The 23,222-nt window shown below is 40.8% G+C and overlaps 1 protein-coding gene and 1 long non-coding RNA gene across 2 annotated transcripts; both read left to right on the forward strand.

The window, feature by feature from the left end:
- Nucleotides 1-3,349: 3,349 nt before the first annotated feature.
- Nucleotides 3,350-11,752, forward strand: LOC102309419. The gene is made up of 4 exons (XR_316283.3): nucleotides 3,350-9,137; nucleotides 9,390-9,474; nucleotides 9,898-9,969; nucleotides 10,732-11,752. It is a non-coding gene; the product is annotated as an uncharacterized LOC102309419 (long non-coding RNA).
- Nucleotides 11,753-15,801: 4,049 nt separating this feature from the next.
- On the forward strand, nucleotides 15,802-21,907 carry si:ch73-62b13.1 (Carbohydrate sulfotransferase 1-like). Its single transcript, XM_005930293.3, has 3 exons — nucleotides 15,802-16,672; nucleotides 19,565-19,745; nucleotides 20,572-21,907. Exons 1-3 carry the CDS (start codon nucleotides 16,670-16,672, stop codon nucleotides 21,696-21,698), a joined length of 1,311 nt encoding a protein of 436 aa, XP_005930355.1. The 5' UTR covers nucleotides 15,802-16,669; the 3' UTR covers nucleotides 21,699-21,907.
- Nucleotides 21,908-23,222: the final 1,315 nt, after the last annotated feature.

Consider the following 23,222-nt stretch of genomic DNA (forward strand, 5'->3'; position numbering starts at 1 on the left):
CAGGCCTGGGGTCCTCCTGGTTAAAAAACAGTCCAGGACTGGGACACTCAGGTTAATCCTGCAGTGCAGGGTCTGGTCTGGTTAAGGAAAAGGTGGAGAACAACATAAACAGTTTTGATAGAAATGTATGATTTCATTTATTTTAAGAGATCAAAGCATTATTCTGATTATTAAGCTTAAGTAACATATACTAACACGCTGTGAAAAGACTTAACTAAGCCTTTTTGTGACCTCAAAGATAACCCTGTTTTCAGCTTTATTACATTTTTACAGTCCATCTATTCATACAAATAAGTTACAGGATCAAATAAATAATAGAAAAAAATAGCAATAGAAAATGTTCTTCTATAAGTTTCAAAGAGATTTAGTTTACATATTTTATATATTACAGTAAATGTGTACGAATGACCGGCAATCATTCAGTCACTGAAATTATCCATGAAACTAGCTAAGTTATTCCTAAATGTGTGTAGATTAAAGAAAATTATTTTCCCTGGATATGATTGTCTCTGATAAGCCTAAGGTACAAAACATGTCGGCGACGACAATAACGTTTTTCTAGCTCCTCAAGAATTAAAAATGCACAAAAAATGGAGCGACATTTTAAAGTTTTTGGCCGGTAAGGGTTAGGACTTAGTAAGGGCGGACTTAAACGAAGGCTAGAAGACTGTCCCATTTCACAGCCTACATTGTCTTCGAAGGACCCGCCCTACATAGTAGGTTGGGTGGGTCCTTCAAAGCATGCTACCCCTGAATTTTGACACAGCTAATAAATACACAGAGGGGTGACGAGGGAAGTGGAAACACATGGGAACACCCCTGGGACGAATAGACATAATGACACAGAGGAAGCAAAGTAAAACACACTGCACATAGGACGTGAGACTGTCAAAGTAAAACAGGAAACACTAAGATGTAGACTAAAACACACAAGTTGACACAGGAGCTGGGAACAAGGAATGAATGAAAGGAGTGGAACGTGTACTCAGGGAAGCAAGACGAGACACACCAACATGACACAGAGGACATGAGGGACTCGGAGAGGAAACGGAATGAGACCGTGACAAGAAAGCATGAAATACAAATAACCTCAGAAAATTAAAGGGAACCGAAACTCAATACTGAATCATAGAAAAGTAAAACCTTACAACATAAAAACTCAAAATGCTGGCTCAAATGACCCAGAACCATGACATTAATTAAATGTATCAGTTACATCTTCTCAGAAAGTTTAGAGTATTTTGATTGAAGACTCATGCTAGAAATAAAGAGGGATTGAATAAACCCCTTTATATCTGAAACAGCATTCCAGTACCTTCTGTTAATGAATAATCGCATCTGATAACAATATAGAGATAATTGTTCAGTTCTAAGAAAGTAATGTCATCCTACACCAGGTTTACACCCTCAGTGAATTCATTTGTTCTTCTCCTTACTGTGACGTGTTCAACCTGCAAATGTCAGTAAAGCTGTTGTTGTGGAACTTAAGCATCTATGTGAGGGCTATGAATAGTGCTAAAGAAGATGAGTGAACATAAACAGAGTCCATGTTTGAAAGGTTATTTCTAATGTTTCAAACAGCTCAAAAGAGAAGAGAGTGAGAAAAAGAGGTCAGGAAATGAAGATTTGAGGTTATTTTCAAAGGTATTTATAATGTGAAAGGTTTGAAAAACATATTGAAATATAATTTTGCGTTATTAAAACGTTGCATGAAAGTACTAGGCCATTTAGTGGAGGCTAAACTAGTTAGCTTGTTATATTATGGAAATGTTTACAGTAATCCACTGTGCTGGACTGGTGAGCAGGCTGTAGTGTTCATGGACAACATTAGGTTCAATCTTAGTTGATATAAATTTAAACTTATCTGTCTACTTATATTTTTCTGAATTCAGTTAAATCCAGGGTTTCCTACTTGCCCAGCGCTAACCCTAACTGCGGGGTACAAAGCATGCCCACTAGCATCTAGAATAGACAAGCAGTCCCACTGGACTGTTAGCATGTATCATGTGGTGTACCCACTCATTTATCATAAGTTATTGGACAGAGATGTGTAAATAGGTTTTGGAAAGAATAAGAAAATATTTGCAAAATGAATTACCTTTAGTAGCCACCAGAGGATGTGATCTTTGCTGTTTTTTAGTGTGCAGCCTGTGTTGTGTGGTGTGTCACAGCGACACACTGAGGCCATGACTGGTACTGCAAAGGAAGGCAACTAGCTATAAGTTCAATTGAAACCTAAGAAATTTCTTTTACATACAGGTCAGGGTAGAAGTGTGTTGTTTTATTTCATGTGCTAACGCTAATTATTTTGCCAAAAATCTGTATCTCAAACAGTTGCTTGTGTTCTGCTAAAACCCTGCAGCATGTGGGACTCTGATGAATGTAATCAGTGCCAAGCTGAACACACAGGAGTTTCCTTGCAGTAGGTGCTTAATCATGATGCTTGATCACCAGCTCTGCAAGCTGTTCTGCTGCTGCTAAGTGAGTATCTATGTTCATTATAGTTCATAAAGTAGTAAACAGATGATCGTGATATCTGAAAGGAAAAGAGATTTTGTATAACCCAGTATGCTCATAGGAGTAAGCTGGTCATCGCAGTGCACCTGCAGGTTTGTTAAGTTGTGTCCAAACACAAGTGCAGTAACAGTGGTTTAGATTTTTTTTAAAAATCCCTACTGGTTTACTTGAGCGTCATGGGAAGGAACTCTCTTCAGCAGTGAATCAAATCAACAAGTGAGCCTCATCCTGCAGAATAAACAGTCCCTTTCAGTCTCCTTCTATTTCCAGTCAACCTGTTAACTGTTTCACTGAGTTTGAGCTATGCATTCATTTATCTAACCTTCTTTGCAACAATGCTTCTCTTGTAGCAGCAGGAATGAGGAATTTAATACATAAACAGGGATTTAGAAAAATTATGAAATCAAAATAAAGAGACACATCGAGCCAATGCTTAAATGAAACAGAGACTGTTGATTCCTGCAAAGCTCTAGTGATAAATGTCTAGTTTGTGTGTGTAGCGTGCCAAAACTTAAAACAACTATATTGCCACATACTTACTGTTATTTTCTATTGTTTAAAAGCGGTGCTATAGGGAGGAACAAATGTTAAAAAGACACAGCTGTGACCAAGTTACAGTCACCACAACATGAAGAAAAACAGCACCATCAGAGACAAAGTGGAGATTCTTTTTTTTTTCCATCTGTACCTGCTGGGGCAATTTGTATCTTTTAGACACTGGCTTCCCTGAGAGAAACTATCATTCATCAGTTTTCTCAATGATGGGAATCCTGGGAAAATCAGTCTCTTTTGTTTATCTTTGCCCAAATTGTCTGTAAGACAAGACCCCGTCTTGTCTTACAGACATCAATATTTCTATTAAAACCAGCACCTAACCTGTTTTCCACACAGGTAAGGGATTTTCCCATTGATATGATCACACTCTGTCCTCCACCTACTATAACAAACAATGACATTTACAACCTGAGACACTGTGAAAGAAAGATATCGAAAGATAGAGCATGCTTTACTGTGAGATTTATACAGCACACGCAAAGATAAGCCGTGATTGTTTTATCAACTTTACAGTGTTGTAAAATAGAAAGTCAGCTTCACATTGTGAGCTGCAGACGCAGTTTTTAAGAACATATTGCTAGTGAGAAGTGTTGTATTTGAGAAATGCGCTGTTCATCAGGTTAATAAACCTCATCACTGATGACATGTATGAATGCAGTAATATAATAAGTGAAATCATAGCTGTGACTGGCAGGATGATAGTAGCTCAAGGACTGATTTTTAAAAAACGAAAAAAACTGGGCAGAGGACTGGCCAAGCAAACAAACCATTCTGTATTAACACATTTAACACTTTTAACTTCACTTGAGTAATAAACTGACAAAGCAATGGATTCATATTTCGTGCTGTCTCGCAGTGACAAAAGATAAAGAGAGCTGCGATGTACTAGAAACTTTATCTGCTTCTACAGGTTACCTGAGACATTTAGATTTAGTTCAGATTAGTCTGCTCACTCAATAGGAATATGATGGTACACAAATCTTGCAGTGCATGCATTTGAAAGTTTGCAATCAAGCTTGCGTGAAAGGAACACTCCCTCCATAGCGACAGACCGCACCCACAGCTAAATGAAAACCTGTCCAACTGCACATCAACACTGTTAATGAGCAACCAGGATTGCAGCTTTTTATTTTCTGTCCCCTGGCTTTCCTTTAACTTTGTTGACTCAGCCTTGTCAAAATCAAATAAATGACTTTATAACTGTAATGCTTTTCCACCTGCTCTTATTGCCCATAAAGCAAACGTACATGTATGTGCATGTATATATCTGTCTTTGTATGCGCATAACAGTGTGAAAGTTTGCGTGTGTTGTAATGTCTGTCACTCTGAGGCTGAGTATGTGTTTAAGGAAGAATGTGGAAGAGGTGGAAACTGATGTTGGCTGGAGGCGGGACAAAAGTGTCACACCAAAGTGAAACAGGCTTTGCACTTTTCAGAGTCACCTGGGAGAAACAGACAACATGACCTGCATCAACTTTACAGAGTTCCTGCTTTTCCTTCTCCTCCTCCTTCATGAGGTCTACAGTGACAACCCAGAACCTGCTGTCAGGGCAGAGCGCGAAGTTATTGAGATGGGATACTGTTTCGGAATGGATTATATTGTTGTTTATAGATCTGCTTCAGAGGGAGACCAACTACTTGGCAACTCTTCAAACAAGAACATGCCCAACACACCACCTGCAGACCTACAGGGTCGTACCCACATCAGTGACGATCCCAACCTGCTCGGGTTTCAAATCAGTAACCTCACTCACTTGGACTCTGGGATTTATAGGAGGGAATGTTGGAAGAACCAGACGATAATCAACCAGAAGACACAGCAGCTCACTGTGTGTAAGGAGCAGATTGAATCTGAAGACATAATTGTAAGTAAAGACGGTAAAGGGACTGAGATCTTGTGCAATAACAGTGCTATTGGCTCTGAGGGAACATCTGTACGCTGGTACCATGAAATGTATCCGTCTTATGAGCCCACACTCTTCCTGGATAGCAGTGTTTCGCTGAAGCCTCTGGTGAAGGAGCTTGCAGGTGTGGTAGATGTAAGAGACAACGGTGCATTGCTCGTGTTCAACAACATGTTACAGAAAACCACACACTTTAAGTGTGTTGTGATGAAAGGTATCAGCTGTCTTAGTTTCCAAACCATGCACCCACCAGATGAGAGTGAAAGCAAGGACGTTTTTGTCTCACTGGGGGACAGAGTGCTTCTAAATTGTTCTATTGATGAGGGTGTCCAGGTGTGGGAAACTCCACTGGGAAGAATTGATGGTAACACGAGGGGCAGTCCAATGTACATATCAGCTGATGACTTCTCACTGGTTATACCTGCCATCTTTGCAGACTACACTGGAGACTATTCATGCATCTCCCCCTCACGTGAGATGCATTATGCATTGTTTCTTTGCCCCAAAAACAAACTCCAAGAAAAAGTTGCTGATGAAGGTGAAAATGTCTCCCTGATGTGTGATTGTGGCCAAGATGTTTCAGGTATAGTGCAGTGGCACCGCTATGGACTTACAGGGCACTATGAGATCATCCACGACTCACAGGACAAAACTGTTCCCATCCCTAAAGATCTACGAGGCAGAGTGACTCTATCTGAGGATGGGACTTTGCTGACCATCAACGACCTGAAGGTGTCAGATGGAGGGAAGTACTTGTGTGCTGTTGTTAAAACCCTGGATTTCGCAGGGAATTATACGGATTATGATACAGAATATGATGACAAAGGTACTGAAGAAGATGAAATGGACAACGAGTGGACAGAGTCTCTGGAATGTATTTTTAAACAGGAGATCACTTTGAATTTACCCAGCAGTCCTCCACCACCGCATATGCCGTATGTTGTGGTGGCAGTAGTGGTGCTGCTGCTGGTGGTAGCTGTAGTGATTGTCACAATAGTGGTGGTGAAGAAGAGGTCAAAGAGAAAACCAGCAAAAGCAGACATAAAGATGGATACATATCCTAGCTGTTCTGAAAGGTTAACTGCATCTGATTAATGTTGCTCAGCTTTTGTAAAATAGCTGCAAGACATTTTAATATCCACCTGATGCACACTGTGCTGTAAAATCTGTACAAATGTGTAACTATTTTCACCAGTTGATTATTATGAAAAAGTAGTATTTATGCTTTCAGTTTGCCTTTATGTTATTTTCTCCTTCCTTGTCAGTCGCTGATGACTATAGATTTGTTAAAATAAAATATAATTTCAACATCCTGTTTTTACTTAAGACTGAAAACGTGGAAAAATAAGAGATTTTTCCTTTTACTTTATGTTTAGTGTACAGAACAAGCAGCCAGTGACGTGCAAAAGGATCATAGCTATCATGTTTTCAATTTATCTGATGGTGCAAAAAATGTTGCATGGCTCTAATGCAACATTAAATGATGACTAAAAACCAGTTGGGCTACTCTGCTGTCAACAGATTGTTTGTTGCCTATCACAGGAGGAGCAGCAGTCAGAAAGTCCCTGTAAGCTTCAATGTCAAAGGCTTCAGAGAAGTAAATATTTTTCTCTTTTGGGTGCTTCCATTTTCACTGTGCTGCACATAATGAATGTCATTACAGTTAATGCTAACACGTTCACACCACAAGTCAGTGGTTAATAGTTTAACTAATTGCATTTTCATATGCGCGCAAACAGTGGCAAGAAATACCTCAACAATCATTTGAAGTCTGATAATCGTGAGTTCAATATCCATTCTCCTTTCTGCTCAGTTCTGTTCTTCATGAAATCCTGAGGGAAATATCTGGCTCTTTAGCAGCTAAATGCTGTTTGGTTTGTTGTTTGGTGTTGAACAGATAGTGTACAGTGGGCTTGTAGGGCTTTTTTTTTTTTTCTCTTACTGGAAACAGCTGCTGCTGGAAAACAGATTAATGAAAGAAATGAGAATGGACCAAAACATTAAAGCTGCAGGCTGTGAAATCAGTTAATGACTTACAACATGCTAGCAGAGTCCAGTAATGATTCCCAGGGAGACAATCACCTTCCATCATCTGTAACTAAACATATGATGTATTGTTATTATATATGAAACCAGAGCAATATATTGTTGTTGTTTTTTAACCATGAAAATTTGTTACAAAATTATTCCTCAAAATATCCAGATGGATTAGATGATACATCTGCGTTTGCATATCTCACATGTGTGTATGCAAATTCTGCTGCTGTTGTAAAACTTATTGAATACAATTACATATGCAATATTCAGTCAATGTCATCTGTAGCTCCTGAACAAGTTTAGCAGTATACTGCTGCAGTGTGTACATCAGTATTGATCCGATATTGCAGTTTATTGTTTGGGAAACACAAAATAAGACACAATGTATAAAGTGATTATAAACTGCATGTTATTGACTAGCTGACTGTGTTTATATTGATTAAACTGTGCATTTTATTAAACGTGATATTATACTGAGGAAGTTTATGTTTTAAGAAAATATGAGGTGCTGCTGCAGTGGCACAGTTCCTTGCTCACAAAACTGAGTCTCTTTATTTTCAAGCTCACATGTATTTGAATAAATATTTTCAAAACAGGACGTAGAAACTTGTTCATTATGGTTATCATGTTACCTGCTGATGATTTGTTCATCCAGAAGAACTTCCACAAAGAGAGTACAAATGCTGGTCTCTTTCTTGCAGTCATACTGGACTTTGATCATCTACTCAATCAATACCATGTTGAGAATTAATATGCAGCAGTTGGCACACAATAAGCCCTGAGCTTCTCCACAGCAAGGCCGCTGAAACACTCCTGATCTCCCTCGGGTTCTCGGTAACGCTGGGTCCTGGTTAGACATTAATAATGCATAAGTCCCTCTGCCCTAGGCTCGCTATTGTCAAACTCGGGGAAACCAACCTACGTGTGTATGATTAGAAATCATCATAAAAGTGAAAAATATATAATAATATTTTTATTATATCAGTAAAACACTTACAGACGTGCTCACGACCTGCCGCATACAAAGTAAACTTGCACATCTGCTGTGTGTTTCATTTATGGCTGCATCAATGAATTTGGCCATAAGGTTTTCATTGATTGATCTCAGAACAATGAATCTTATCTGTGCTGTAAAGTGAGGCAAGGTTATAACATTATTTTAAAGGGTGCTTCTCCACTAATATGCTGTCGATAAGTCTCAGTGGCTAAAATAATGGTCAACAGTATTAACTGTTTCACCAGTAAAAGAAAACATTACTGGTCTTACACGTGTAAAATCAATCACTTATCCTGTCTTGTGCTTTATTTAGTGAAGGAGAAAATCAAGCTTTTACTATAAATTATAAATATGAAGGTAGAGCTAGCGGCTCATTTGTACACTCCCTGAAAACCACAAAGTGTAGAGTGCACACATACGCTTTCAAACAGCTCAAACAAATGAGATAAAACATGTACCTATTTTGGTTGCTCCTCTGCTTTGATTCTTTACACCACAGTTGATTAACTCATGGGTGTGGCACCCACCTCCTCATTCAGGTTTAGGCACAAAAAAAAAAGCAGTGTCAGCTACAAAGGGAAATTTTGCTCAAGTGCCTTATCTGTTGTGATATTTGAATCATTTCCTCCTATCAGTGCAGTGCAGCATTACTTTAAGCTTGCAAGGGTCAAAGTACAAAGCACCCTCGGATGACTAAAATCAAATCTGGGACAGCACAGCAACCTCCAGTATCACAGACTGCATATGAAACCCATGGGGATTTCAATTTTGGCTGCCAATATGTCGGGATATTTGGAACCAGAAGGACCTACTGCATACAGGTCCTGCTGGTTCAGTTAATGCTTGTGTGGGTGTAATTTTAATGTTTTATTCTCTGTGTTGTATTAGTTTGGTTTCATATTTGCATGTTGTTGTTTTGTTGCATGCTTTTATTTTGAAAAGTTGTTACTTTCTACCCTCATCTTCCTAATCAAGGAAATTATTAACGCCTGCTCAGCCTCCCTGCTTAGAGGAGGGAAGCTCAGGACAGTTAAGGTCAGGCAACAAAAGAGTCATGGCGCAGGAACCCAGCAGAGCAACAGGAAGAAACAAGATGGAGTTTACATTTGGATTTCAAGGAAGACGTGGTATTTTTCCATGAATTTGTTTGTAGAACTGCCTTGGAGCATTTGCAGCATGTACATACTATATGGACTGTTAACATGGAGTGTTTTAGCTCTTGTTTTTTTTTTAAGTCCCTGAGCTTGATTTTAACTGTAAATAAATCAAATGTTCTGCTGCACTGAATTTTTTGTACTGCTAGGCTACCATTCTGTATTTTTAGCTGCTCTGCACCCAATGGAAAAAGACCTCACCATGCCTTTTCTGCATCAACACAGATACCTACTGTACTGACTTTCACTCACCAAAGCTGGAGCATAGACTTCCAGGACTGGCTTTTTGTATAGCCCAACAGTAACCCAGGTAATTGGACTTAAAAGCCTCCAAAAAGCACCACCACCGATACCACCTGAAGGCTAGGTGGCACAAATTACTGTGTTAGCACCCACGTGTCATTTCAAGTGACTTTTATATATGAATAATTTCAAGTCTGAACATGATTTAAATGTGTGAGTTATGAATTTAAAATTTTACAATCTGTACTGTTGCTGTAAGCCCAAATTTAGAAATTAGAGACCGAAACCGTTTTTGTATCAGGTATACATGTCAAGCTCTGCATTTTATTAGTGGCGCAAGCTTTAAGTTGGCCACTTAAGAAATGCCAATTTTTTGGCAGTTGAGAATTATGTTTTAGCCCCAAAGGCTGCTGATTATGCAGTATTTATGAGAGAACAAGATGACGACTGTTATTCCTGTTGCATATTTACTCAATAATTGCTTTCTCAGTCTCGCCCTCAAGTGAACTCTGCGGGTGAGAAAATCATATCACCACCTCCCATGCCGGCATAAAATACTGAGGTAATATGTTGAAAGTGTGCTACCTTAAGCATATACCAATATATTGAAGCTCTTTAAAGCTACACATGAAGAAATATCAAGGGTTAAATAATCCAACGTCATATTTATTATTTACATTTTGTCTATTATTTTCAAGAACACCATGGCGATGTAAAAGTATTTTAATAGCTGTGTTGAAGCCTCAGATCTTGGAAAACAACCTGGAGATTTTTTTTTTTTTTTTTTGTTTCAGCAATATTTTCAGCTGCCAGATTCTATCACTCCCACACACTTAACCTTTTGGAGCCCTGATAAATATTTATGTTCCACAGCAATGCCAATATATCCAAAGAAGAAATATGGTTTCTGTGAGGAAATATTTGCACAGCTGGTATCTAAAGATTAAATCTTATTCTGTTTTTGTTCTTAATTTGATACTGAGCTAATATCTGATGCTGCAGCTGCAGGAAGAAGCCACATCTATGAAATAAACTGTTCTGGTATTATTTCCATAAAATTAATGCAGCTTTCATGTAATTTTGAAACCTTCTCTGCTCTTTGCTAACATTGATACTTTTACAGCCCTCTGATGAAGCACTTCTATTAAAAATACATCCCAAGTGTTAAAAATACATGCACTAAAAATCAACCAACTTTATGAAAGGTGTCATATTTGGGAAGTTGAGCTATGAATTACCCACAGTGAAAATGAAATTTGGACTTTCCTCATCATTTGTTTTAAAAATAACTTAATTGTGACTTTTTTTTCATGAATATTCTCAGGACAAGATGAGCAATGTCTGCTGGAAGGAGGAAAAGAAGAGCTATTTGCAGAGAAATGTGGTGCAAAAAGTGCAAAATGCAAAAACAATGAGAGGCATGAGGTAGAAGGTGTTACATCTTTGCCAGTTTGCTTTACATACACCCCTTCATAGGCTTGACTGATGGAGATGCAGATGTGACAGAGGAGCAGCTGTTCTGTGCTCTCAGGTGTAATTAAGAAAAGGCTCGGTCACACAGAAAGACCCTCGAGGCCCAACAGAGCGCAGAGGATTCAGCACGCCTCAGAGAGCAGCAAGATCCAGCAGTAGGCTTCCTTCAGCTTGTTACAGTGTGAGACTTTAAATGGATCAGCTTAATTGCAGAGGCATCTCTCAGACCATCTGTGTGTGTAGGAGGGCGTGTTTGAGCTGCTAGTGCAAGTCTGTCTCAGACCGTGCTGTCTGTGTGTTTGAGTTGAAGCAAACTGAGCCATCGCGGTGACAGAGCAGAACTAAAGTTAGAAAAATAATCAATGAAACCAGCCAGGAAATTGTGTTTAGAAAAGTTGTTACTCTGAGTGTGTTCACTTGGGCTCGTTCAACTTCTGCAGCACAACAAGACGTGTGACCCGACTCTCGATTTGAAGATTATCTAAAGTTTTCTCTGTCTTGTAAGCACACATGCGCGCACACACCAATGCAGCAATCAAAACCACAGCCGGTCGAAGTTAGCATGATCCCTCCACACTCCCAGGCCAGCTTTTTCTCTCCGATCAGGAACCCATGTTCAGTGGAATCAGCATGTCTGCTCAATGTTCCCTGGTGGCTGCCAGGCTGAGCCTGCTGAGGCCCGATCTGCTGTAATTTGCCAGGCCCATTACTCCCACAAATGTGATGGCTGCGAGCCCTGTGAGTGTGAAACAGTTGGTGGGATAAAGAGAGAGAGAGAGAGCAAGGTACCTCGCTATTGCTGCTGTCTAGCCACAGTGTCTGAGAGCGTGCAATGCTTTGTGCTAATGGCACCAATTATGCACCAGAGAGCACTGCTGATGGGCTGATTTTACAGCAAAAGCGCTAGAGGGGAAATGGTTGCATAGGGGGGCCTTTGGTTCCAAAAACAGAGGGGGGGGGATGTTACAGACCCGACTGAGATGAGCCACTTGGGGCTTATCTTTCCTAATAGCGGTCTGCTCAACACCCAGACATGTGGAGGTGTCTGGTTGGATTGCAGCCATGCAGGAATTTATGTATGTTGTTTCAGAGGCGCAATTCGAGCAAGACTACGACCAATCAAATGCTCTCAATAAAACTTACTCCCCTCTGGACGTCTCAAAGGCTTTTTGTAGATTTGATTTGAAGTCTATACCCTAGAAACCAGTGGGCGTGATGCTGATGCTATGATACTCACTCTCTGTCAGATTGTAAAATTTCTGTGTGATCAAAGTGTTTTAGAGAGAGAAAAAGCCCCACAATAATGATTCTGGTTTTCATCCCATGGAGTAATTGCAGTCGTTGTGTGATGTTTACAAGCTACATTTTATTTATCTACATTTTTATGCAACACAAAAGAAAACATCTCGTCTTTCATGCAAACAAGAGCTATCAACTGGTTAGGCCTGAAATCTCATTTAATTGCCTCCTCTGGCATGTGAGAAGCACAAGAATTGTGTGTGTGAGACTCTTGACTGGTGGCAGAAAAAGAAACTCTTAATTTCACTGAATGCTGCTGAGATACCTGCATCCACACAGAAGATAATTAAAAGTCCTTGCTAGGAAGCAGAATATTTTTTTGCACAGGGTTCAACAACAAAACAGCACAGATGACTTGCTCAGTCATGTGCAGATACTGTTAGATTAAAGCTGATATAAAAAAAAAAGTGAGAGCACGCTAGACAGGCAAGTAAAAATGAGACCATCCATAATCAAGAGATCTCTCGATCAAAAATAATCACGCAGACGCGTATTGTGAAGTCAGAGCCAGCACAGCCACGCCTTTGATGCACAGATGGTGTGTGTAAACTTTCTCATTCCACCTCCTGCTCTTTCTCTCCTCCTCTCTGCTGTTATCTGTCTCTCTGCTTTTCTCATCCCTCTTGTCCCACATTCTTCTTTCCTCTCATCATCATGTGTGTCACTCAGCTGATTTCTTTCGCTCTGCCTGCTGTGAAGCACCTCAGCATGCGTCCCATCCCACCTGAATTTAATAAATGAAGGCTTGCAAAATTGCCAAACAGGATGGGAACACTGTAGAGCTCCTTCTGTAATGTTGGAGTCTTCATAGAAAGCAGCCAGTGATGGATTTGTCTACTCGCGAGACAAATTTATGCCACATGATCCTCGTCTTTGTAAATGGCTCACTGAGCAGGACAGTGGAGAGACAAGTGTGGCATGCCAGGTCAGGAATTCTGCAAGCTTCAGAATAATAAGCAATCAAACTAGTTGAGACTCCAAGTCTGATTGGGGTCAGCATTGTTGTATTCAATTGTGACCTCTCATTAACAGTCAAGTAATATTACACAAAAGAAACTCCCTATTGGTTGAAAAAAATTACAAATAAACATCCCAGCTGACTAAAGCTGTGCTTTCTCAGTATCTGAAGTTAAACAAAATAAATCCCAGTCAGTTTAAACGTAGAGATTTCATAATTTTGTAAATATGCTTATTTTTTGGCAAACAGTCTGATGAAATGACTGATAGCATTATTGTGTCTGTCAGTTAAATGTAAGGCTTAAAGCCATTTAACTTAGATTCACATAAATACTGGTGATAAAACTGATAAACAACCAAAACACACAGTCTCTAAACTTTATCCATTGGCACATGATAATTACTTTCTTTTGTTGGGCACAAACCCAAAATTATTACTACAAAAATGACTGTGTTTACACTTTTTTTAAACACGTCGAACAATATAGTAATGAGATAATACATTATGTGAAAAATATTGTAAAAAGAGGTCTTGGGTGGTTCCCCTTCTCCTCAAAACTGGTTACTCTAGTGAGTCATCAGAGGAAATGACAGCAAAGTATCCTGTAACGTATGAAAATGTCGAGCTGACACCAGGGCTTCAGTTACATATGAGAGTCTCTGGTTACCTTTATTTCCAATGAAATCAGCAGGTTTACACAGGCCGTCTGTGATTTAATCTGGATAAAACTTTTTATCTGTTTCAACTTCACACTCCATGAGTCAAAAATAAAGATGAGGAAGAGCGTAAAAAAAAACAGAGGAAGGCCGCACTGTGTTTGTGGAACTTGAAAATGAATATGAAGAACAGAATTCCCATTTTCTTTCCTTGTGTGTGAAGTCAATCAAATTCCAAAAATCCAAGACTTAATCCAAAGATGCATGTAGCCACTGCGATGTTGAATGAAAGCCAGCCTCAAGTGGCCATTTGAGGAACTGCAGCAACATAAAGGGAAAAATGCTTTTTGGGCCAGTACACATCATGTTGTGATCAGCATGGAGGTTGCAGTGATGCAGACTGATGCTGACTCAACATATGACAAACCCAGCTCTCATAAATACTTACATTTCATATTAAAGACATATTTTTAAATCTGGGTTTAATTGAGAGGTTACATGAAGGCGAGGGTTCACAAACAGTGCCCGTCTGTTGAGGCAAGGAGCCACTACAGAATGGATTTGGATGACTAGAGTAAAATATGAATTGAAACTAAGGTGAAGGTCTATAATTTAGTAAGAGGACTAAACAGAAAATAGTGTTGAGGGTAACAGACTGAGTTTTAGTAAAGTCAAATTAATTTTGAATTTATTTTCGTGACTCTTGATCAATAAAAATTGTGAGCTGTGAGAAGTGGGGCATGAACTTTTTTCTGAATTAGTGTGCCAGAAAACAAATAATTATTTTGGGAGAAATGTCAAACTTAAATGAAATAATTGTGTACTTGCATGGTGCTGTTATTGTATTACTTTCCAAGTGGCAATAACTTGTTGCAAAGTCCTTAGATGTGGCAAGGGTGATATTAGAGAAATTCTACTGGTGTGCCCCGTGGTGGTTGTTTACTGAAATAAATTTAGCTGTCTCTGCTAGCATGGCAGTTGGTAAAATGAAATTTCTTTTCATCTGCTTATTGCAAATACAACAATGGAGACTTGAACTGAAGGAATGTTTTTGCAGGCTCTCAGCTGAGTTGGAGTGCACAGGAATACCAGCTCTTCTCCAGAGGCAGACTTTGTAAGACCTGGGTTTACTTGTGACAGTCTGACTGACAGTTAATCTGACTGATGGATTGTGCCTTGAACAGATGTTGCTAAGCAAACCCAGATATATAAAAACACTCAGTGAGCTAAGGAGACAGGGTTACTCCTAACAGTGGAGAGAATTCAACTTTCCAAACACTTTATGATAAAATACTGTTGTCACGTTAAAGATCACATCTTGAGGTAAATCACAGAGATACAGAGAAGAACGAGTGCAGTTTGGTGAAACATTAGTTAAGAGCCTGAGTGTTCTGGAAAAGAAATTGAAAAGCACAATGAATCTTTAATGCAAGTATGTGCATATCTGTTCTTTTTGCATGTAGTGAGGAACAAGTGTGGGCATAGCTAAACGGGGAGGCCTGTGGAGGATTCAGCCTTCAAACATGGAATATTCAACTTTTTCTTACTGCCTGTATCAAACCTCGCCAAGAACGTGCGGGGGCGTTAGGCTGTTTAGAGCCGGGGAATCAATGCTGTAGGCAGGCAGAGGGGAGGGATCGGTGCTTAGAGGAGCGGAGAATGGGCCACACTTGTATCACTCACAAGGTGTTCTTGGCAGTTTGCTGCCCTCTGTGCAGTAAAGCCTTCAACTTGTAATGTTCCTCAACCCTGTAACACCACAAAAAGGTTGCTCCATATCTGTGTGGGCAGATTTCCATCCCCTCCAGTATCCATTTCTGAGATTATTTCTGCCTGCCTTTGCTTTGGTGTTGCACTGCCTCGAAAGATTTTTCTGGATGAAGGCAGAAAAAGCTGGAATAACTAAAAGGATGTTTAGGGCTTCTGCTGAATTGACAGCTCGTTCGATAGCAGACACTATAGGAAAACAGATAAGGACTACAGCAGAAAAAATACATTACTCTGTTAATCTGTGTTTATCTCCATAAAGACACAATTCAAGCAGCATAAGATAAACCACTGAGATAAATCAGACTGCAAACACAATCCACCCCCATTCCCAAGAGTAATGAAGTTGTCACTGGCAAAATCTGACCCTAAAGCAACGCTCCAGGGACAATGATATGGTGCCCACATCTCCACACAAGGAGGCTGGCAGCCTGGAGAGGGGACACATGCGATGATAGCAGTCATCCTCACTGGAATGGGGGAAAATAGAGGTCATTGTGTCACTCATCCAATGGGAGGCGTGCGTGTGTGTGTGTGTGTGTGTGTGTGTGTGTGTGTGTGTGTGTGTGGTGCCCCAGTTGAGCATATAGTGAGAATCCCTGCAGAGATGGTGACAGCAAAGGAGGAATGACACCGGCGAGATGCTGAAGTGATTGTTGATGCATGGCTGGAGCCATAAAAAATGGGAAATATCTGCTCCTCGTTTACCTGCAAACAAGTTGAATTACAGATGGGAGGTGGAGTTTTAGTTAGAGTGCATCTCATATTCAGATTAGGCTACTCCCTCTTAAGATCGTATATATTTCCAAGACGTAATGAAACGTGCCCTACGGCTTCAAAGCGTAATGCACGGTAAGGCAATCGTGCATCCAATCTAGAGACCCGGTTCCAGTACTCTGTGTGGTCTCTTGAGGGGTGAGAAATACCTCTTCGCTCATCTACTCGCCGCTCTCCATCCATAGCGCATCTCCAGCTCTGAAGCCACTTTGGATGTGGACACCAGCGGCAGCGCTCGATCCCTCCGCTTCACACACTCACACAAACACACTTAGCGATGCAGCGTACCAAACAGGACCGGCCGGAGAATTCCTATCTGATCAGGCGCATTGATGGTAAGACATTAATTTCATTCTTCTTCTTCTTCTTCTACTTCTTCTTCTTCTTCTTCTTCTTCTTCTTTTTTTCATTTTGCGCTGAGAGAGCCGTGATCGAAGTGTGTCACTGTCGAGATAATCACTAAATATTTTAAAGATGTGTTCTTAAAACAACTGAAACTGTCTCTTGAGCGATTCTACGGTGAGTTTAAAGTGACACCGTCTTACTTTATCGGCTGCTGTTTTCACTATGCCGTAAATCTCCAAAGGAAATCTTGTTTTTGTAGCAAACGCGTAGAAAACTAACGGAAGTATTTATTTTAGGTGCTGTTTATGATAGTAATCATTTTCAGATGCCAAATTGCGCTTTTCGTCACTGCTACTCCTACTTAAACTGGCAGTATAGTAGCATAAATTGAATGCTACTACTCTTTACCGATATGTTTTAGTGTTTCGGTAAACTTAACATTTTTTTCATTTGATTTTGCACTTTAACACATTCCCTCTGTCTGTTTCCACTGTTTGAAAAGGAATCAAACACTGAGAAAACCTTTAGTCGGAACCTTATAAGTAAATATTATATTCACTGTGGACAAGACCGGATGAAGCGCTGACCTTTTTCTTTTTTCCCTTTTGCGCCTCTCAGTACCTTTTGTTTTCCCTTTTCTTTTAATGTTTTTGTGCTGGAGGAATCATGTAGGACAAGCTTCATCTTCACTCCCCCATCACAGGAGCCCCTCTGTAGCCCGGGGTCAGATGTATCTCCTTTGAGCGCTGCAGTGTTCAGCTCTGCTCTCCTGCCTGTGGATGTGTGAGTGCGCGCGTGCGCGTGCGCGCGTATGTGGTATTGGTTTAGACAGAAACAGAGAAAGGAAAAATGCATAGATGCTAGGACTGGAGCGTTGAAACGCCTCCCGATGATGCTACTGTTGCTCAACTGTGTTTTCCAGGATTGATCGCCAGGCTTCGCCAATAAATAGCCTTCCCCTGAGGATCTTTGAACACACAGAGGGGCCTTAATAGAAAAATCTTTGGCACTGTCACATCCCTCAATCACCTCCATCCCAAATCCCTCAGTCCCATCCTCATCGCTAACTCCTAACCTCGTTTGTTGTCTTTGTTTTCCACAGAGGCAATTACCTTTCTTGCACCAAACACTTTTGCTGCTATGTTTTCTCAGCAGCAGTAATGCCTGCTTGCTGAATTTACAAGTCAAACCTGACAGAGTGTAATCTCTGGTCAGTCTTGTCCCTGTGGTTGTTATTCCTTGTAGGGAATGTTATTGTACAAGAGGTACAAAAGCTGAGACCATCTGAAGCCTGCAGTCCCCTTCCAGCTGTTGACTGAACATCGATTATTCCGGGTGTGAGTGCCGACGCAGAAGGTGTTATAAGCCGGGGAGAACGGAGGACTTGCAAATCAAATTGCTTTAATCCATTGAAGCATCTGTCTTCATTCTCCAGAGGGAAGCTCGGTGTGCAGCAGAGGAGCTCTGAGCCATGATCATGACTGGAAAGGAAAACAAAACCTGTCGCTGAGGAATTATATGATGCGCCTTGGTCAGCCAACTGTGCAGTAAGGGTATGGATGGCAGGGCTGTCAAATTGACAGATTTTTTTAAAATGCCAGAGATAGAAACAAGCTTGGTCAAAGTTTCTCATTATCTGCAGTCATTCATACAATCGTTCTATGTCTCTATCTCTCCTTTCCTTCCACAAACACAGAAGCGACTTTAAAGTAGCCCTAAAACAAAGAGCATGACGTCCTTGTTCCTGTTATCCTCTCTGCAACTATCAGTCTAAGAAACAAACTTTCTCCCCCGATGTGTTCATTCTGCATCACTGTTTTTAGCTGTATTCAAACAGAATGGCTCATGATGTCAGCTCGATTTCTTTTCCCCTCACCCACAGAGTAAATGTCTTTGGTTTGGCGCTGTTTGTGATTAATGGAACATCAAAAGCTCAGTGTGATACATTCCTGAGGATATGAGTCTGCCAGGGACACATAAACATCATTAATGAACAAGAGGCAGACTGGAGAGAGATGGAGTGACAGAGAGAGGGGTGAGGAAGCAAACAGGAAGGTGATATTTATTTTTGTCAGTTCGGTGATATATATTTACCTGTGATTTTGATTATGATTGCCTTCGCGCAGCCACTTTGAGTGATGGAGAGACAGTTTGTACCCAGGGATCTCGAGCGATTACTTACCATCAGCTTGGTGTATAGGGACGGATGGATGGCAGCTTTTTTTTTTTCATGAATACATTTGGAAAATCACATCTACCTTTGCTCTTTCATGCCCAGTGGCAAAGAACTCGGAAGTGTACAAAGGAAACTTCTACGCTCATCTGTATGAAGACAGCTATATTTATCTGGGTATGTAGCTCTACTGGGCTTAGACGCTTAATTACCCAGAAGAGAGGAAAGCAAAAATGAAATGCAATTATGCCACTGTGTGCACAGTATCCTGAATTGTGGAGCTTTTGTATATAGGGACATTACCGCTACCATTTCTCCGTGACCTCTGCGCTCTTTCTCAGTGGCACAAATCTGTGGATCCTTATGGAAACATTTTATGCTCGGTAGCTGGCTGCTGCCTCGCATTTACTGCACAGAGATGAAAGTGTTATCAGATTTAGAAAGGTTAAGCAATTTCTTTGTTGACTAATACTATTGCAGCAGGAACTACTGTTGAAGGACAAAGGTTTGTATTCTTAACTAGCAGGAGAAAAGTTAATGACATGCACCCTTGAGCAAGATTCCCTGCTGCTCCAGCATGAACAGCGCAGAAGGTCATCAGTGGAAACCCACAGGCACAAGTGTGTCAAAGTTGCACATGTATGTAGCTTTGAAATTAAATACTATTGTGTGTGTGTGTGTCTGTGTCTGTGCCTATGTGGCTTTCCAGCATTGTCAGTGGAAAGGATGTAGAGTCAGAGGTGGAGGCAGGATGGAGTGCTCCTGGAAGACGGTGCTGCTTCTTGTATGTGCGTCTCTGGGGGTCCAGTACACAGCCATCCGGACCCTGAGGGACTCGCTGTCAGGACCTTGTCAGGGAGCTTACCGCTGCCAGAGCAGACATCTCAGAGGTACTGCCCGATGGCCAATTTACACTGCCCCACATACCACACTAAAGTCTGCACATCTGTTGGCATACGTATAGGTTTATTATTATATTTAATGCAAATCTAACATGAATAAACTAAAATGAGTATGAGACAAATGACACAGTATTTGGCAGCACAGCAGCAGCAGGCATGCAGAGATGCACTCGCAGCGCTTGATTGGTGATATTATTTCTATTCCAGCATCGAGAATCAGGCTGCAACGCCACGGCTGTTAGTGACTTAAAAGAAAAAATACAGAGGATCATTAACTACGGGAATTCCCTGTAAGTGGAGAGGACAGAGAAATTAAATATGTGTGATTGGTTTTAGAGTCCTCCTCCAATCCGTCTCCATTAATCCTCTCTCATAGCTCACATGTGTGTCGGTGACGAGCTCCTGTGTATAAAAGTAGCATCCTCTTTGCAATCAACTCCTAATCAGGAGTAATTACACATTAGCTATTTGTGCTATATTTAGAGATCCACCATTTCTCATCCCCCCGGTAACCACCAGCAAACAAGCAACTTACTCATGCATGTTTACCCGCTAAATTATTTACACTTTATTGGCTTGATTCTGTATTTCTTCTAGACTAAAGACTAGCTCTAATTCATTTTTATGAGCTGAAATGATTCTTTTGAAATTAATGAAATAACTCTTTTTCACTAGAGCTTGAACAGGTAATAACATATTATGCAATGAGTTATTTAAAGCTGTTCACCTTGTTGCAAGAAAACATAATGAAAGTGACGTCAGTATCGCATAATACACATTAAAACAGTCAAGATTTATTTTTTTTTCGCTTAAGACTCCCGGTGGAGAACCTCCTGCGATGACAGCTGGCTGCCCATGGCTTCACCTCGGAAGCACATCCTGCTGTTTGCCACTACACGCAGTGGTTCCTCATTTACCGGACAGCTCCTCAACCAGCATCCTGGGGTCTTCTATGTGTTTGAACCTTTGTACCACGTCCAGCAAGCCTTCACCAACTCCAGCAGCAGGCTGCGTCGCACCTTGGACCGCCGTGCCTTGCTGGGTGCTTACAGGGACCTTCTCCTCAATCTGTACACTTGTGAGCTTCACTTCATGGAGAATTACATCCGTCCCGAGCCTCAAGACCACATCACAAGCTCCTTTTTCCGCAGGAGCTCCAGTCATGCCCTCTGTTCCCCTCCGGTGTGCTCTGATGGAGTAGTTGCAGCAGCCTCTGATCCACCCGACGAAACCTGGTGCCCTAAGAAGTGCGGGGCCCTGAACCTCACTTTAGCCTCTATGTCGTGTCTGTCGAGAGGGCATGTAGCTGTAAAGACCGTGCGGGTACCTGAGGTGGGGGATCTGCGCACTCTGACTGAAGATCCACGTCTGGACCTTAAGATCGTACACCTGGTGCGAGACCCCAGAGCCATTCTTGCTTCACGCATGATGGCGTTTTCTGATCAGTTTCGCGCTTGGAAAATATGGAATGCTACGGGGCGGCAGCCTCGTTACGTGGACCTTTCGCAGATCACCAGCACCTGTAAGGACATGGCAGCCTCTGTAGAAACAGGCCTGCAGAGACCTGCGTGGCTGCGTGGACGCTACCTGCTGGTACGGTATGAGGACTTAGCATTCAACCCGAAGGACAAGGCCAGTGAAATCTACAAGTTTGCAGGGCTGGAGATGGAGGACAGGGTGAGGACGTGGATTGCAAAGAACACCAACAGTAACGCGTCGTCTCCATCTGAGTGGAACTACAGATACTCCACCACCAGAGACTCCAGAGTGACAGCTGAGAGCTGGCGGCTTCGACTCGGCTTTGACATTGTGAGAACGGTTCAGAATCTGTGTAACGACACTCTGGCTCTGCTGGGATACAAGCAGGTTCGCTCCGCGGCTGAACTCAAAAACTTGTCACAGAGTTTAGTGGAACACAGGACATTTCAACCAGTCACATAACAGATTCTGCTGCGGGTTTTAAGTTAAATCTTTATGCTCTTTATTTCTGCTCAGTTTAAATGAATGTAATTTATCTTAATTTTGAACAATGCCTAAAACAAATTATATTTATTGTAGTTTCACCTTTTGTTAAAGATATTAAAAGTGCCAAATCGCAAGTGTGTGTTGCTGAAAAATGTTAATTACCCAAAATAAAGTCCGTACTGCTGTATGTGTTGAATGCTTTTCTTAACTGTATAGCAAAGCTCTGAGGTCTAATGAGATAAAGTTTATGCTTGACTGGGAGGAGGGGTTAATGTTTTTGTAATTTTAATAGTTATAGGTAAAAAGACATGCCAGAGTCCAGGTGCCATTTCACAGTAAGTCACTCAAAACATGGCCCCAAATGAAAGACAAAAATAAAAGGAAAGAAATTACAGGGCTTAGCTTCCAAGTGTCTCTAATGCATTTTGGAAAAGGATTAAAATGTCACATATTGCAGGTGGAAAATCTTTTCTGGTGCAATCTCCTGCAGTGCACAGCAGCTCTGTTTTCACTATGTCAACAATAGGAGATTATTTCTTGTTTCTTCACTGTAAATACTTAAATACTGTAATAGCTGATTAAGTGGTGCAATGCAAGTATGAAAATATAATGTTCTGGATGTGTTGAGGCATTTTTGTCAGTGTTCCTTTACTGTTTGTATTTTTTAGACTTTTTCTAATAAATTATTCATATCATGAGTAATGCATATCTACCACATTGGCAAAATCTTCTTCCAGCCATATTTGTTTGATGTTATTTATTTATTTAATCCTGAGAGGAAAGACAATAAGTACCTGAGTTTTAGAGTTTCACACAGAGAATGGTGTAAATTTGTTGTGTTTTATCTTGTAATCCCTCTGTATCTGGCTTGTCTTTAAAACAAATTAGAATCGTGCTAATGTGTTTTCTAGTAACAGGTTTTTGAGTAAAACAAGTTTCATTTATCTTTGAACTTAATAAGACTAATACCAGCATCACTCAACTCTGTGTTCACTTAAAACTGTCCTTTGTGTCTAAACAGACAAAGGAATTGTACTCTCTTCAGACACCAGCCCATTTATTCCTATGTAGGACTGCTCTCTTGAGATAATGCTGGAGGTAGTTTTTGAGAACGAACTCATTGGATGAATCACAGACAAACTACTGTTTCGCTGTGATTTTCTTGCCTTTTAAATGCAAACACTGCATTTGCCTAAGGAGGTTGCAATTGTGGCTCGCTGGGAGCTGTGAGCTTTGATGCTCATGCTGCTGAAGATGGCCACTCCTCAGTGAAGGAAAGTATGCAATTTGACTGGAGTAGTCATGCTGCTCTGTGAGTACTATTAAATCTGAAGTGAAATTGTCCCTTAAATAATGTATTTTTAGACACCCTGTCCTCCCCGTCCTTCCTGTAGCTGCCCCGTAGCTGCTGACAACAGGGATATCTTAGCACAGTCCAAAGAATTGATCTACAGATCTAGCTGAGGAGAAACAGGATTTAAGATGCATGGAGAAAAGAGG

This window comes from Haplochromis burtoni, unplaced genomic scaffold (assembly GCF_018398535.1).
Source record: "Haplochromis burtoni strain Fernald_Lab_line unplaced genomic scaffold, NCSU_Asbu1 Contig_127, whole genome shotgun sequence".
Lineage (NCBI taxonomy): Eukaryota > Metazoa > Chordata > Actinopteri > Cichliformes > Cichlidae > Haplochromis > Haplochromis burtoni.